This window comes from Momordica charantia (assembly GCF_013281855.1).
Source record: "Momordica charantia cultivar OHB3-1 chromosome 10 unlocalized genomic scaffold, Mcharantia_2.0 BLBB01000010.1, whole genome shotgun sequence".
In the NCBI taxonomy this organism is placed as follows: domain Eukaryota; kingdom Viridiplantae; phylum Streptophyta; class Magnoliopsida; order Cucurbitales; family Cucurbitaceae; genus Momordica; species Momordica charantia.
In genome coordinates, this window is record NW_028275158.1 from 2,830,520 (window position 1) to 2,847,002 (window position 16,483).

A 16,483-nucleotide genomic window follows, 5' to 3' on the forward strand; every position below is an offset into this window, starting at 1 on the left:
AAGTTAATTAATAATTTATGTAAAGTAGACTATTGCACAAAAATTGTTTTTTTTTGTAATGAGGATTGTAATTATTAAATCAATGTATTGATTTGTTAATTTTAATGCTAGATTCATAATTATTTTGATTAGAAGGAAAAAAAAAACTGAACTTGTTATCAACGGAGCCCCAACTATTGTTGCTACCGAATGGGAAAATCAAGTTTCCTCCAGAGATTATGCTCAGGTAAGGTTTTTGATGTCGATGTGGTGTAAATGTCAAAAGTATCCATCAGATGAAATGTCTTTGATAAAATATTAGAACATGGAACATCCCTGTGTTTCCTTCAGAAAAACTAAAAATAAAAAAGGTTTCTTGTGTTATTTATTATACTCGTAATTATTGAAAGGGATTGGTTTGCTACTACAACTTCAATCACGGAGTTGGATGTTGAAAGTCTGATGGGCGGCATCTTCCGCCACCCTAATACTAACAGAAATGGAGGAATTGGTTCCTGGGTGTTGCACTGTGACATCGTAATCTCCATGGAAGAGCGAAGCATCGACAAGACCTCCACCGTCGGCTGTAATTTCAAGTCCGGTTGATTTCCATTCCGCCAAAAGCTTATCGACGACATCTCCCGCTGCGGTGTTCTTGAAGTTGGTATCCACAAGCGGCAGAGTAGTGAAACCGGCCGATTCCGGGCCTGCAAATGTGATTATCCCCTTCACTGCAGGATGTGAGTATCCTTCTCTTAGAACTTCTTCGTAGTATTGTGCCTGCCAGTAGAAAATGCATAGTTTTTAGAGTCATGGCTATAAGGTGTTTGATGAAATGTCTGAATGGAAATGCATTGTACCTGATTTGGGCTTTGGCGATAAAATATTTCTGTGATCCATATGGGATACCCTGTTGAGCCTAGAAGGTCCAAAGCAGATCTCATGTAAGCCAGGTTTGGTGCGGCAGGCCCGAAGTTGCCCTGCAAGCCGATTCCTGCTGGGATGTTTTCGTTCCCGGGATACGATAGGATTTCGAAGAGTTTCTTTCTGAAGTTAGCTGGGGTTGCTGTCTTTTCGTAGTCGTGTTCCATGGTGTTGTATTCATTCATGAAAAGAATTGTGTTCTTATCAAGTTCGTGCGTTGTCTTGAAGTACTCTGCAGTGGCATTTTCACCAAGTTTTTCCTCGAAGAATCTGAAGTGCACGTTTTCGTTCATGACATCCCAATGGATGAATTTTCCTGAATATCTTCTAACCATGGAGTTGATTCTTCTTTCGGCTGCTTTCTTAAAATCTTCAGGGGAGAGTGACTTGACCCATTGTGGCTGAAACTTGGCTTTTGCCCAGAAAATGTTGTGTCCTCTTACTGAAATATTATGTTGTTGGGCAAACTCAAGCATGGCATCAGGGATAGTGTAGTTCTCTTGGCCTGGTACTATCTCAGTGCTATACCACTTGAGTTCATTGGTGAAAGTAGCATAAGAAAATCTTGATGCAAACCACTGTTGGTATTCTTTGCTTTGGAGGATGTGGTAGTTCATTCCAGCTCCAAATGGGAAGGATGGTTTTTTTTGCTTGATAAGGACTTTTGCACCTGCTAGTTTACTGTTGTCTGCCTGAGTTATTTGCAGCCTCACCTTGCTTTTCCTCACCTACAAAACTTGATTCCATCATTCCAAAAATATGCGTTGATAATGGGACAAGAGTCTTGCATTGGTTGGAGATGAGGATGATACTGGGTTTATAAGTAAATGAAAGGTATGACTATTTGGAGAAAGATTCGATGGTCTTTTATACGAGAGAAGGATCCTTAAGAGTGTAACGAAGATCCCACATGAATTTAAAACGAGGAAAATCACGAGTTTATAAGCTCAACATATCCATTTTGTGACATGTGCAAAGCCGTTGAGATGAATCTATGTGGAGGATCGAAATAGATGAAATCATATCGAGGTAGAAGGTTGAAAAAATGAACTAAGCTCATTATCCTAACAACATTTATCCTTGTACTAATCATATGCTTTTTCTTTTGCTTTATATATATTACCTTGTTAATGCTTTCTTCTTCGTGGGCTCGCCATTGCTCCTTTGTAAATGGTTGTAATGAGACGTTATCAACCCAAATTTCTGCTGCTATATTTGTACTCTTATAGGAACAAAACCAAAAGAAACCAGTTACATTTAATACATTGAATAGTGAAACAACTGCAAATGGTGCTTGAATTCAAAAGAATGAAAAAGATTTGCTCATATGTACAACCATGTAAACAAGTTAGTAAAAGCAAGAGTTATTCACCTCAAAGAAAACCTCAGCATGGCCTGTAAAATTAGAGACAATACCACCTTTGAGCAAACTCCAGCAGCCCTGCTTGGCTATGGTTTCACCACAATGAAGAATCTCACCCGTTTTCTTATTTCTGAATAGAACAGCCACAGTTGCATTTCCTTCATTTACTTGAACCCAAGCTAGAGATTTTCAAACATTTTGCCAATTAGATCGTTATATGATGAAGAGTCTTAGATTCAACCATTATAGTAAATTTAACATTTTCAATATATTCTCAACCATCTCCACTCATGGCTCGAATATTCGTAGGAGCTCACCATTAAGTAAAAGAAAACAGGTGTAAAAGAGAGATCATGACATAAATTCTAATCACGATATTCTCGATGATGAAAAACGAGAGAGAGAAGGGAAACAGGTGATGTATACCGGAAAAACTATAGAGTTTTCCATGTTGGAGGTGGACCAACTGATAGAAAGTATCCGTTGGTTGAGTCCTGTTGTAAGCTACAATGAAGGTGTTGATGTTGTTTCCTTGTTTCAGCAGCCCTTGCTTGATTTCTCCTCCTCCAAACACTTTCCATCCTTCAGTTCCATACTTGAATTCTGGATTCACTATCATCCCTCCTCCATATTGAACCCTCCCTGGCTCCCCCAAGCACTGTTTCAATTCATACAATAATATTATTTCTCTAAGATTTCATTTGATATATAGTTTCGTTTTGGTTGAAAAAAAGTAACCCTAATTCATCTAAAAACACCGAGTCAATATAATTGTCATCTTAAACTTTCGACTTCTATTGAGCCCATAATAGCTACTGAAATTATTAACTTAAACTTGGCAAAAAGTGAATTATATTTTTCCATTTTTGTAAAGGTTTATTTGGTATAATGCTACACATGCAAAACTACTTTAGATCCCAACTTTTAAAGCTATTACTTCTTAGTTCTTATGATCTAGTTAAAATTTTGAAAACAACTATAAGAATGTATTATAAAATAAAGAAAATATATGGCTAGTGAAAAGAAATACCATATTTTTGTTCATGTTCGTAAACATAAAACTCTTATCAAGGCAAATGTTTAATAATCACACAGTTAGAAAAGGAAATAGCGAGTTATCTTAAGAAAAAAATACCATAACAAGTTGTATAAAAAAATTTAGTCCTAAGTTATACTAGCCTCAGTTGTCGCATAATAATCATAGGATGTAGCTTGAATGGTAATGGACTTTCCTGCATTGTTTACGAGACAACTTTGTTAGTCTTATTTTTGTGTAATAATAGACAGAGCAGCGAAACCAAGAGCTGAGAGAGACCTGAAAATAACAAAATGAAGGGAAGCAAAAGAATGCTGAAAGGTCTGGAAATGTTCATCTCTTTGAGAAATCAAAGAGAAGAAAAAAAATGAGAACTAATAATAAGGCTTGTTTTAGTCACTGGAAATGACCAATTCCTAAGTTATATACAACAAATCTTGACTCACTTTTTTGGATATTATCAACATTTTATGGGAAGTAGTTTACTTTTTAGGAAACATTTGTCTTTTCTTGATCACATTTTTCAGAACTTTTGTAAAGGTTACCATTTAAAGTTTCTCTCAATTTATCACCTCTTGATTTCTTACTTGAATAAATATATATTGTTTATATTGTTCTATCAGCGTAATTCATCGAGAAGTCTTGAATTATATGAAAATATTTTCGGTGCAATTTTTAACAAATATAGTTCCTTACGGTATATTGATGGTGTGCTATTGAAATATTTCAACTAATCAAAGATCAAACCCATTTTGAGTTGGAGAGTTTTTCTTCCACCTTAATGGCTGAGTGACATTTGTTAAGAAAAGGTGGAAGAAAATAAAATGAGATTAAAAGCATTAAGCACGTATAAATACATGAATAGATTAAGGGAAAACTAATTCATCTAATTCATCTATAGGTAGATGTTACATTAGTCATTGACAAGGACAAAAACTCTATAAATATTATAAACGAGATCTCTACCTTGAAATTTGCACTTAAAGATTTAGAACTCTTGTTCTTCTTGAGAATTGAAGTTAACAGAAAAAGGACACAATCACCAACTTCAGCGTTTGCTAGCAAGCAAAAAAAGAGTCATGTGGTATTTAAAATGATCTCTTCTCATTGTATTTTCTAGATCTGACTGCTTAGATATTGTGGCTTACTCATATATGCTCATTGAGCTTGCAATTTGGATGATAGGAAGTCCTATAGCGGCCAACTCATTGTGTCTTTCCTTGGACAGTCTCTAATTCAATCGTCTTACCAACACGTGGTTACTAGATCAAGTACTGAATTTCATGAGTATAGGTCACTTGCTCACGCCCTTGCTGAAATTAGTTGGGTTCAAACTCTTCTTGGAGAAGTTAATGGTTGTAGCGGCCGAACTCCTATAATTTGGTGTGACAATGTCAGTGCATTGTCCTTAATAGCCAATCCAATATTCCATTCTCGGAGTAAACAAGTTGTGTTACATGTAGATTTTGTTAGAGACAAATTCTAGCTAAACCGGACGTGTATTATCTACTTACCGTTAGTAGAGATGGTTCTACCATGCAAAAGCAACTCATTTGAGTACACTCCCCATTTGGTCCAAATGGTATAATTCTTGCTTTGGGTGCATGAGATATTGATTCAAGAAACCTTCGAATTGAAACACTATTTATTATTTCTTTAAGATAAAGATTCAAGCATGAAAGATGGAGCTACCGGCTAGAATCCTACCTAGCTCACCCACCATGCATAATTTTGTCAAGATACTGATTTAAGATTGTAAAATTTTATTTGGTTCTTAAATTTTAAAATTGGTGGTGTTGGCTTTCAAATTTTGAAAATAATTCTTCAAACAAGTGGTTTGATAATGATTTTGTTTTCTATTTTCTTAATGGTAGATTATAAGTAAATCATATATTTTTAGAAATTTTTTATAAATTTAAAAATGGAAAAAAAAAATTCATGTGTTAATTTATTTTGCTCGTAATTATAAAATGGGATTGATTCAACGTCAATCACGCTGTTGGACATTGAAGGTCTGATGGGCGGCATCTTCCGCCACCCTAATACTAACAGAAATGGAGGAATTGGTTACAGGGTGTTGCACTGTGATATCGTAATCTCCATGGAAGAGCGAAGCATCGACTAAACCTCTATCGTCGGCTGTAATTTCAAGTCCGGTCGATTTCCATTCCGCCAGAAGCTTATCCACGACATCTCCCGCTGCGGTGTTCTTGAAGTTGGTATCCACAAGCGGCAGAGTAGTGAAACCGGCCGATTCCGGGCCTGCAAATGTGATTATCCCCTTCACTGCAGGATGTGAGTAAGCTTCTCTTAGAACTTCCTCATAGTAATGTGCCTGCCAGAGGAGAATGCATAGTTTTTAGAGTTATGACTGTACGGTATTTGATGAAATGTCTGAACGGAAATGTATTGTACCTGATTTGGGCCTTTGTGATAAAATATTTCTGTGATCCATATGGGATACCCTGTTGAGCCTAGAAGGTCCAAAGCAGATCTCATGTAAGGCAGGTTTGGTGGGGCAGGGCCGAAGGTTCCCTGCAAGCCGATTCCTGCTGGAATTTTTTTGTTCCCGGGATACGATAGGATTTTGAGGAGTTTCTTTCTGAAGTTAGCTGGGGTTGCTGTCTTTTCGTAAACGTTTTCCATGGTGTTGTATTCATTCATGAAAAGAATTGTGTTCTTATCAAGTTTGTGTGTTCTCTTGAAGTACTTTGCAGTGGCATTTTCACCAAGTTTGTCCTCGAAGAATCTGAAGTGCACGTTTTCGTTCATGACGTCCCAATGGATAAACTTTCCGGAATATCTTTTAACCACGGAGTTGATTCTTCTTTTGGCTGCTTTCTTAAGATCTTTAGGGCTGAGTGACTTGACCCATTGTGGCTGATACTTCGGATCTGCCCAGAAAATGTTGTGTCCTCTGACTGAAATACCATATTGTTGGGCAAACTCAAGCATGGCATCAGGGATAGTGTAGTTCTCTTGGCCTTGTACTATCTCAGTGCTGTACCACTTGAGTGCATTGGTGAAAGTAGCATAAGAAAATCTTGATGCAAACCACTGTTGGTATTTTTTGCTCTCGAGGATGTGGTAGTTCATTCCAGCCCCAAATGGGAAGTGTGGTTTTTTCTGCTTGATAAGGACTTTTGCACCTGCTAGTTTACTGTTGTCTGCCTTAGTTATTTGCAGCCTCACCTTGCTTTTCCTCACCTACAAAACTTGATTCCATCATTCAAAATACATGCCGGAATAACGGGACCAGAGTTCCACATTGGTTAGATGAGGAGGATATTGGGTGTATAAGTAAACGTGAAAGATATGACTATTTGGAGAAGGATTCGATGATCTTTTATATGAGAGAAGGATTCTTAAGAGTGAAACCAAGATCCCACATCAATTTAAAATGAGGAAAATCATGAGTTTATAAGGTCAGTATCTCCATTTTGTGACATGTGTAAAGCCGTTGAGATAAATCTATTTGGAGAATTGAAAGATATGAAATCATATCTAGGTAGAAGGTTGAAAAAATGAACTAAGCCCATTATCCTAATAACATTTATCCTTGTACTAACCATATGCTTTTTCTTTTGCTTTATATATATTACCTTGTTAATGCTTTCTTCTTGGTGGGCTCGCCATTGCCCCTTTGTAAATGGTTGTAATGAGATGTTATCAACCCAAATTTCTGCTGCTATATTTGTACTCTACATAAACAAAATCGAAAGAAACTAGCTAGTACCATTTAATACATCAAATTGTGATACAACTTAGAATGGAGTATGAATTCAAAAGAAAAATGAGGATGATTTGCTCGTATTTACGACCATGTAATCTACTATGTCGAAACAGGTTAGTAAAAACAAGAGGGTTATTCACCTCAAAGAAAACCTCAGCATTGCCTGTAAAATTAGAGACTACACCACCTTTGAGCAAACTCCAGCAGCCGTGCTTAGCTATGGTTTCACCACCATGAAGAATCTCACTCCCTTTCTTATTTCTGAATAGAACAGCCACAGGTGCATCTCCTTCACTTACTTGAACCCAAGCTAGAGATTTTCAAACATTTTGCCAATTAGTAAATGATAAATATGTTAATTGGAGAGAGGAAATCTGTGCTTAGTTACATAAAATAAAGAGAGACTAGTAAAAGAGAGATCGTGAGAATAAAATTTAATCATGATATTATCGATGATGAAAAACGAGAGAGAGAAGGAAAACAGGTGATGTGTACCAGAGAAACTATAGAGTTTTCCACGTTGGAGGTGGACCAACTGATGGAAAGTATCCGTTGGTCGAGTCCTTTTGTGAGCTACAATGAAGGTGTTGATGTTGTTTCCTTGTTTCAACAGCCCTTGCTTGATTTCTCCTCCTCCAAACACTTTCCATCCTTCAGTTCCATACTTGAATTCTGGATTCACTATCATCCCTCCTCCATGTTGAACTCTCCCTGGCTCCCCCAAGCACTGTTTCAATTCATACAATAATATCATCTCTCTAAGATTCATTTGATATATAGTTTCCTTTTCGTTGAAAAAAATTAACGCTTCATCCAAAAATACCGAGTCAATATAATTGTCATCTTAAACTTTCCACTTCATCTATTGAACCCAAGAGTAACTAGTTAAATTATTAACTTAAAATTGACAAGTGAGAATAAAAAGAATTTCCTTTTTTAAAAGTTAGTTATTTGGTATAATTCTATACCTGAAAACTATTTTAGATCTCAACTTTGGATGCTATTGCTTTTTAGTTTTTAATATTAGTTAGGATCATAGTTAAAAATAAATAAATAAATAACACCGTGTTTTATTTTGTTCATGTGCATAAACATAAAACTCTTATGAAGCAAACATTTAATCACAGAGTTCGGAAATGAAATAACGCTTTATCGTAAGAACAAAATACCATAACAAATTGTATAAAAACTTTAGCCTTAAGTTATATACTTGCCTCAGTTGTTGCATAATAATCATAGGAGAAAGCTTGGATTGTAATGGACTTCCCTGCATTGTTTACAACACAACTTTATGTTAGTTTTATTTTTGTATAACAGTATAGAGAGTGAAAGAGAGAGACCTGAAAATAACACAATGAAGGAAAGCAAGAGAATGCTGAAAGCTCTGAAAATGTTCATCTCTTTGAGAAATCAAAGAGAAGAAAAAATGAGAAGTAACAATAATGCTTTGTTTTTGTCACTGTAAATTAAATGACCAATTCCTTTGTTATATACAACAAAACCATGACTCACTTTTTGGATATTATCAAAATTTTATAGGAAGTAGTTTACATTTTTGGAAAACATTCTCACAACTTTTTGTTAAGGTTACCTTTAAAGTTTCTCTCAATTTATCTCCTCATTATTTCTTAACTTGGATAAATATACCGTAATCTATCGGGAAGTCTTGAATTATATGGAAATATTTTCAGTGTAATTTTTAATAAATATAGTTCATTTTCAACTATCTGTTCCGAAATTTCTAATCTCGTTAGTGAGGAGTTAAATGTGTTGAAGTTGATAGAAAAAAAAAAAAAGAAGTTTGTCTATTGATCTATTATTCATAATGTTTTGAATTGCACCAAGATATGCATGCGAGAATCTTTTATACCCACCATATGGGAAAAAATCATTCTATATAAAGCACTATAGGCTAATCTTTTTCTCATGCGGAGTACTTTTTTCTTTTTCATTTTATTTTCTTACATAATTAAAATAAAAATACGAACTTAGAAATGAGGAATTTTGTTAATCTTGAGGTAATTAATAAAGTGCAGATGGGAACTATTTGGAATTAGTTTTATCATAAAAATTATTAACTATTTTTTTTTAACATAAGATCTCTCTTAATTGATTTTAATTATCCTCTCCCTAATTTCTTGCTTTTTTTAAAAAATTAATTATAGCCTCAATCACAAAATATGTTAAAATAGAAAAATCTCATAGCTTAACAGAAATGCTATTTCCTACCATAGCCCTTCTTAATATGGATTGAGAATTTATACAAAAACCATAACTCCACAACTAAGCATACCATATAAAAATGAAAAGGAAGAAAAATAGTGGATTTATTTATGTGTTGTCTGGATAACATTCTCACTATCCATTTTATATTTTCTATTTTTTTAAAACTTATATATATGTATATATATATATCTTCAATTGTTATTTATTTCCCATTTCTTGATTTTAAAATTTCCAACATTGTGTATGAAGTATCTGATTTTTCTTTTGGGTTTCTAATTTTTCAAAACATAAATAAGCATTGTTTTTAATTCTTTTACGCATTAAAATGTGTAATAAATATTACAAACTAAATACAACAGAACAAATCTGAAAAGAAATTGATTTTCGAGTAAATTTATGATATTCTAAATTTAAAATTTAAGAGAGGAAGAAAATGAGAAATAATTTCTAGATGCATTTCTAAAAATTTTTTCTACTTTGTTTTTTCGGAAAACAAGAAACAAAAACTATATTTAATTTGTGACATGGTAAAGTCATTAAGAGGGATGAAAAAGGAAAAAAGAATTTATTAGGTACTCTTAACGATGATTTTATTGCTATAAATAATTCTAATTCTCTTGGTGAGTCTCACACCATTTTTAATTTGACGATGACGTGATAGGACGGGAACGAAATGAGTATCCATATTTCTGTAGTACCTGAAATTTCATCGCATCATCCGAATGATTTAGAGTGGGGTTGGTTATATTGGCAACGGGGAGAGTGACATGCATTAGCATTATAAGATTGGTGACTTCCAACTAAGGGCACTATCCCCAACCTCTACTCAAAACCAAACTCAATAACTCATTTTAGATGGAAAAGTTAATCCAAGGTTGAGACTTGAGAGTGAGTGGTGAAGGAATCACTTTTATTTCCAATTCTTTTTGGTCCTCTTTTATTTGTTTCTTCACAAATTTATTTCAATGGGTGATGTATATTATTACATGGGCATGACACATAAATGCATTTAAATAATTATAGATATGAATGTCTTGAAGAATAAGAATGAATTTAGGATGCTAATCTGAACATAGCTCAATTAGCTAAGACACAAGTGGTAGGTTCGAATTCTTACTCCCACATGTTTGTTACTCAAAAAAAAAAAAGTGAGAGAGAGAGAGATCGCCCTTCCCAGATACAATGCTGAATTTAACTTTAAATAAATCGTTGAATTCATAATGTAGATTAATAGAGGTAATATTAAATGAAGCAACTATTTAACATCGTATAAATAAGAACAATTTAATTTGTGGTGATCTTATTTTTGTGGGTTTGAGAGTGCTTTCAGTTATTTAAGCATAAGTATTTTTTTTTAGTATAACATGTAGAGTGGAGATCGAACTCACAACCTTTTAGTTAGAGATATATGTCAATTATCACTGAAGATATATGTCAATTACCGGTAAGCTATGCTGGCTTTGGTACAAGTAATTCTAATCTTTAAAAGCACTTTACTGTCACATATGAAATATAATAAGGTCAATTTATGATGTCTCCGAAAAACTTAATCAAATACTTGATACTCATTTGTATTATAGAACATTCAACTCTATTCCAAACAACTCTACATTACACAGATTCAAGAAAGAAAGACAAATTAATAACAAATTAATCTATCATCACATACAGCCTTTTCAAACCCAAATGGATTTGCTCAAAGATAAAATGAAATTTTTTAGCCAAAACTTCAGTAGTTAAATGAAGCCTTCATATAGTTTGAGTTAAGCCTGCAGAAAGCCATTCTCCTCAAGGTAACTCATTACTTTCTCTGCCATTTCACATGGGGAACCTCCATTCAGTACTATCTGAAACCCAAACAGTTCAACAAAAATATATCATTATTTATTCTTAATCTTCATTCTCTAACTAAACCTCAGCATATGTTGCAAAACATTAGAAGCATTGATCTTTTGCAACTTAGTTTGAAAAAGGTGTTCCATTTTCCTCCAGAAACTGGAATTACCTCACAATTCAATGGTAGTTCGTATGGATCATCAATGCCGGTAAAGCCTGCAGAAACAGCAAGATTTTGCATAGTTAAAGCGCATTCGATAACAACTTCGAGCCAAAAGTTTAGAGACCAAAACAAGATTATATCTTATCAGTATTTGAATTTTGAGAATTGACGAGTTACAATAACCTTTGATCTTCCCAGCCCGTGCAAGCTTATACAGTCCTTTCGAATCTCTTGCTTCACAAACTTCAAGAGAAATATCCATGAACACCTACATATTTTCAGCACTTTTTGTCAGGTAGGGAGATAGAAGGCTGCTGAAATTCTATGGCATCCATAAACGAAGAACAACCTCAATAAAATATCCATCAGGCAAAATGGCACGGCAGGCATCTCGATCCCTTCGATATGGCGATATCAGACTGGCAATGCAGATAACTCCAGCATCTGCGAACAGTTTTGCAACCTCGCCTAATTTACAGGAAAGGTATAGTTAGAAATCATGAACATGAACAGCCCTATTCAAAGTGTTGTATCTGAACTGAACTACCAAAGCGAGACTTACCGATCCTCCTTATGTTCTCAGCACGATCTTCTGCTTTAAAACCGAGGTCGCGGTTCAAGCCATGCCTGACATTGTCCCCATCAAGAATATAAGCCAGCTTTCCCATTCTGTGTAAGCTCTGACTCAAGGCACAGGCCACAGAGCTCTTCCCTGCAAGTTAGCTAAGCAAACTTAGGAAAATTGGGTAGGATCCAAAAAGTCACTGACCCAACTCTAGGCTAGCAATTTCGCTATTTTGTTCACAAAATTCTGAACAAATGACCTAAGTACCCGAACTAACCCAACTCACTAATTTTATTCTAACAATTTCACCTTTTCTTGGGTCTATCATCTAACAAGGGTTGTTTGGGTGGAGATTTTTGGGTTGAGCAAATCTCCAACTTAACATTCGATTGGGTCCAAAAGATCCCCAACCCAACCCGTGAACACCTCTTACTCCAAAACTAATTTCGTCCGGATACAATCAAAACTCTAGGTTCTTTCAGTTACGATTATCATATATTCATATATATATAGCAACTTGATTATTAAGGTGTCGTTTGATAACCATTTCGTTTGATCAAGCTATAATGACAAACCTGAGCCACTAAGACCTGTAATCCATACAACACATCCTTTCTGTTTGAGAAGGCTTTGTCTTTCAAGCTTTCCAACTGAACAGTCATGCCACTTGATATTTGTAGAATTACCTACTGTGGACAACACCCCAAGATTTGGCCCTGATTGAAAAAAGGCATATCAGTAACCTGGAAACCTTCATCTAAAGAACAGAACTGATACCATGAAGAACACACATTATAAGCCAATTTCAACATGAAAATTATTTGAATCTTCTGCAACCAAATCATATACATCAACACTAAAAAGAAACATATCAAACCTATTTACACAGTCTTATAAAACCAATCAAAACAGACAGAACACCTACAATTTCAAGGATATGATTGACAGAGAAGATCACATCCAATTCCATACCTTATAATATACTAAGAATCTTAAGAACCAAAGCACAGGTCCATGAATCAAGAACAGATTAAAATAGACATCAGAATCGATGCAATACCAGAGTTCACTGCATGTCCATTTCCCAAGGTCGCATCGAATTCAGTCTCACAATCACACTCACGCTTGCCCAAACCATTCACAATCACCGCCCTCGAATCCTTATTCTCCACCTCAGCCCGCAAAATCACCCTCGACCCGAAGCTAATCACAGCCGGAAACCTCGCGGATCCAAACGCCGGCGCCGACAACGAATGCTGGTGGAGCGACGGCCGCACAAATCCCGGCAACGAATTTCCCCCAATCGCAACCATGTTTCACACACATCTCAAAAGGGAAACCCCATAAGCGAAAACATAAATAGGAGAACAATTCAGTGAGGAAATCAAGGGGAAACGGGACGCCATGATTGGTCGAATGGCGTCCAGTGGAGTGGAGAGGCTCTCCTGTAACTGTCCGCCATAATAATGACCGGTGGAGAAAACACGACCCCCTTTGGCGGCGACCCTCTTTGGAAATCTCTTCTTCTCTTTCTTCCCCGGAAATTTATGAGCTCCACAGGAAGAATGCGGTGCCGGAGCGTGTGGCGCGGCGAGCCGACCGGAGGAGGGAGGAGCAACCAACGACGTCGTTTCAAAGTCCGACGGGAGACGATTGCTGCAATAACGCAATAAATATGTGCGGATTGTCGTTTGGACGAGCCCGACACGTCGACGGAAATTATAAAAATATCGTCTGACCTGACTGACCTAAAAACTTTATTCATTTTTTTAATATTTAGGAATATACCGATTTGCTATTTAATTTAGATTTTTTTTCCTCCATATGGTCTGTGCTCTATCGCTTTCAATTAAAACTATAGGATTTTTTTAATGGCCAATTTGGATCCCACGTATCTTGTGAGTGCACATATAGCTTATTTTGTTACTCATTATAAAACTTTATTCGGACCAACCTTAAAAAATATATTTTATTTAAGCGAAGCATGGTAATTTAAACTTCTTTTTTCAAAAAAATAATAATAATAATAATAAAATTAAACTTCTAATATGAAATATATATATATATATATCTTAACTACTGCATTATATTCATGTTGGTAATGTTTGATATTATGATTTATAAATTATTAACAGATGGATAACATGACTTCGAATATGTATATTAACGTATTGATATTAGTATACATTGGAACCACGTAGATTTGTTGAAGGTAAGTATTGAGTAGGTTATGGATGGATATTAGGAGTAAAATAATAGAAAGATAAATTTTGTATTTTCTTAAAAAAAGTTTGTATATTAAAATAAATATTTTGAAATTTTATGGACAAAAATAAAAGAGGTCTAAAAGTTTGTGGCCAAGAAGAGATTTAAACATAAACATTAAATGTTTGCTTGGGAGTTAAAATTTTAAATGCTTTTAAAAGGGTAAATAAATACAAAATTGAATTTTTTTGTCTAATAGAACCATTACATCTCAAGTTTGTTTGTTAATAGGATCCGTAAACTGAAAAGAAAAGAAAAAGTCTAATAGGCGAGTGACCTATATTACCTAATATGTATTATGCTAAATTAGTAAACACATTGTTATATATAACTTCTAGTTTTCAAATTTATGCATTTATATCACCAACTAAATACACCCTAAACTATCGATTTCACTCTCCATGGAAAAAATGATTTTATTTTTGTAGACAGTTCACACCACCTTTGCCCTACGTAAAAAAAAAAAAAGAAACCTTTATAAGAGAAGGTTTCACCTTTGTCCCTTTGATGGAAGAAATTATAGGAGGAATACTATACTCTCTTTATTTATATTGTAATTTTAAAAATTAGGAAATGTTCTTCTCATTGATTTAATAATAATGGAAGCTAACATATATATACATATTACAATAACCAATTAATTGTACTAATAACAACGTAGTAACAGACTTAATATCTATCTTTAATAGACTCCAAGTCATTTCTAATACAATGTTGTTGGGAAGGTAGTAAATAAAAGGAGTACTCATATGCAAAAATTTATTAAAAATAATGTACAATTCTCAATTTTAGAAAAGTATTTATAGAAACAACGTTATAGTGTAAATAAGGTCTAGGATTCATACTCACTTATTCCAGAAATTTGCCACGTTGGAGTGTGTGACAACGTCCCAATTTTTCTTTATTTTTATATTATTTTATTATTTTTTGAGAAATAACGGCCAGATGTCTTGTAAAAACTCCCACGTGTTGAAAACTTGAAATAGCCAACACTTGTAAATCTCGTCTCTGTCATGGTTTTGACAATATGTCGCCTTATCTTATTTTATTCAGTCCGCCTATGTTTTTTTCGTATTAAATGATTATTTAGATTTACATAATATAAAATAGCTTTGATTTATTTTGCTTCCAATATTTTTAAAACGGGTTTTTGTACATTAATTTTTGTTGTAATATAATTTTTATAATTTCGAAATATTCATTAGCCAAATTGAGCATAGCTTAAGTGGTTAAGATATCTATCTCTGATAAGAGGTCGTGTGTTTGAATCTCACCCTCATTATATCAAACAAAAAAAATTTAGGTCAATTTCTCACCCCCTTTTTCTCTCTTCTTTGTATCAGTACTGTTATTTGATAATCTCATGCTAAAGTTGAGGGAAAAAAAATTTAGCAACTTTAATCCAATGTCTCAAACCTTCTTTAATTACATTCCATTGCAAAAATGGCTATGAACAAAAAACCTGCCGAAGCCTACATCTAAAATGATAAGGCAATATAATACCACTATATCATGTTACGTAGCTTCTTGACAATCATTTAAAACTGTGAAAAATAAAAATCAAACAAAAAATATATGTTCCTTCAAATTGTGGATAGATATTTGTGGAGATGAAGAAGAGAGAAAAAGAATGTGGAGATGAAGAAGAGAGAAAAAGAAGAGGTGAAAACATGTAGGGAGAGAGAAAAAATGGAGAAAAAAATCATCCAACTGATTAAAAAAATAAAATTAAAAGAGATTTTGGCGAAATTTTGACGAGATTATGAGTTTTAATAAAATAACTAAAATAACAATAACCAACACTTCTTCTTACTATAAGGCCTCCCAAGGGTAAGAAGCATAATACTCTAGATAAGGAGTGGAGTTTTTTTCTTATAATTTTAGCAAGACATTTTGCTCACTAAAATTTTTAAAATGTAGTTATAAATTTGTATTAAAATGTTTATATTATACATAAATTTTGTGTTAAAATTTTACTAATAAGAACTAAATTAGTCACTTTTTAAAATATAGGTAACAAAACAAAATGTTTTGAAAATAAAAAAAAATTAAGATAAACAAAATTTGAAAGCATATGAACTAAAATTAATGTTATGAAAGCATATGATAAAAAATGAACTAAAGCAAAAAAAAAAAAAGACCAAAATAGTATTTAAACCTATTAATAGATTAAAAGACGCATTGGTCCTTGTATTTTCAACTTTAAAAAATAAAGATTTAATTCCTGTACTTTAAAATTGGTTACAATTTTACCTTTACCCTTAAAAATTAACGAAAATTTAATGTGTGCTGCCAACTAAGATCTTTGTGGACAAATTAATTTAATTGAATTGCACATTTGGATAATTAATTTGTCCTCAGAGATCCTGGTTGGCAGCCACATCAATTTTCTA

The 16,483-nt window shown here is 34.0% G+C and overlaps 3 protein-coding genes and 1 long non-coding RNA gene across 4 annotated transcripts; 1 reads left to right on the top strand and 3 right to left on the bottom strand.

The window, feature by feature from the left end:
* The first annotated feature begins 3 nt into the window (after positions 1-3).
* Positions 4-2,184, top strand: LOC148208397 (uncharacterized). Its single transcript, XR_015787263.1, has 2 exons — positions 4-226; positions 390-2,184. It is a non-coding gene; the product is annotated as an uncharacterized LOC148208397 (long non-coding RNA).
* On the bottom strand, positions 412-3,689 carry LOC111017753 (endo-1,4-beta-xylanase 5-like). Its single transcript, XM_022293615.2, has 7 exons — positions 3,582-3,689; positions 3,446-3,498; positions 2,693-2,924; positions 2,276-2,445; positions 2,027-2,125; positions 840-1,631; positions 412-759 (listed from the first exon to the last, which is right to left on the bottom strand). Exons 1-7 carry the CDS (start codon positions 3,637-3,639, stop codon positions 412-414), a joined length of 1,752 nt encoding a protein of 583 aa, XP_022149307.1. The 5' UTR covers positions 3,640-3,689.
* Positions 3,690-5,224: 1,535 nt separating this feature from the next.
* On the bottom strand, positions 5,225-8,529 carry LOC111017628 (endo-1,4-beta-xylanase 5-like). The gene is made up of 7 exons (XM_022293443.2): positions 8,376-8,529; positions 8,250-8,302; positions 7,531-7,762; positions 7,176-7,345; positions 6,905-7,003; positions 5,718-6,509; positions 5,225-5,637 (listed from the first exon to the last, which is right to left on the bottom strand). The coding sequence occupies exons 1-7, from the start codon at positions 8,431-8,433 to the stop codon at positions 5,290-5,292; spliced, it is 1,752 nt and encodes a 583-aa protein (XP_022149135.2). The 5' UTR covers positions 8,434-8,529; the 3' UTR covers positions 5,225-5,289.
* Positions 8,530-10,807: 2,278 nt separating this feature from the next.
* LOC111017750 (adenylyl-sulfate kinase 3) lies at positions 10,808-13,537 on the bottom strand. The gene is made up of 7 exons (XM_022293610.2): positions 12,886-13,537; positions 12,401-12,541; positions 11,823-11,972; positions 11,610-11,728; positions 11,444-11,528; positions 11,267-11,313; positions 10,808-11,108 (listed from the first exon to the last, which is right to left on the bottom strand). The coding sequence occupies exons 1-7, from the start codon at positions 13,136-13,138 to the stop codon at positions 11,025-11,027; spliced, it is 879 nt and encodes a 292-aa protein (XP_022149302.1). The 5' UTR covers positions 13,139-13,537; the 3' UTR covers positions 10,808-11,024.
* Positions 13,538-16,483: the final 2,946 nt, after the last annotated feature.

What these genes read in the sequence shown, in the direction of transcription:
- LOC111017753 (XM_022293615.2), bottom strand. Translation starts at nt 3,639, where the DNA reads ATGAACATTTCCAGACCTTTCAGCATTCTTTTGCTTCCCTTCATTTTG. An exon ending in ATTATTATGCGACAACTGAG is followed by an intron (nt 2,925 to 3,445) that starts GCTAGTATAACT and finishes GAATTGAAACAG; the next exon opens with TGCTTGGGGGAGCCAGGGAG. An exon ending in AAAACTCTATAGTTTTTCCG is followed by an intron (nt 2,446 to 2,692) that starts GTATACATCACC and finishes GAAAATCTCTAG; the next exon opens with CTTGGGTTCAAGTAAATGAA.
- LOC111017628 (XM_022293443.2), bottom strand. Translation starts at nt 8,433, where the DNA reads ATGAACATTTTCAGAGCTTTCAGCATTCTCTTGCTTTCCTTCATTGTG. An exon ending in CTTCATTGTGTTATTTTCAG is followed by an intron (nt 8,303 to 8,375) that starts GTCTCTCTCTTT and finishes TAAACAATGCAG; the next exon opens with GGAAGTCCATTACAATCCAA. An exon ending in ATTATTATGCAACAACTGAG is followed by an intron (nt 7,763 to 8,249) that starts GCAAGTATATAA and finishes GAATTGAAACAG; the next exon opens with TGCTTGGGGGAGCCAGGGAG.
- LOC111017750 (XM_022293610.2), bottom strand. Translation starts at nt 13,138, where the DNA reads ATGGTTGCGATTGGGGGAAATTCGTTGCCGGGATTTGTGCGGCCGTCG. An exon ending in TGGACATGCAGTGAACTCTG is followed by an intron (nt 12,542 to 12,885) that starts GTATTGCATCGA and finishes TTTTTCAATCAG; the next exon opens with GGCCAAATCTTGGGGTGTTG. An exon ending in TGAGAACATAAGGAGGATCG is followed by an intron (nt 11,729 to 11,822) that starts GTAAGTCTCGCT and finishes CCTGTAAATTAG; the next exon opens with GCGAGGTTGCAAAACTGTTC.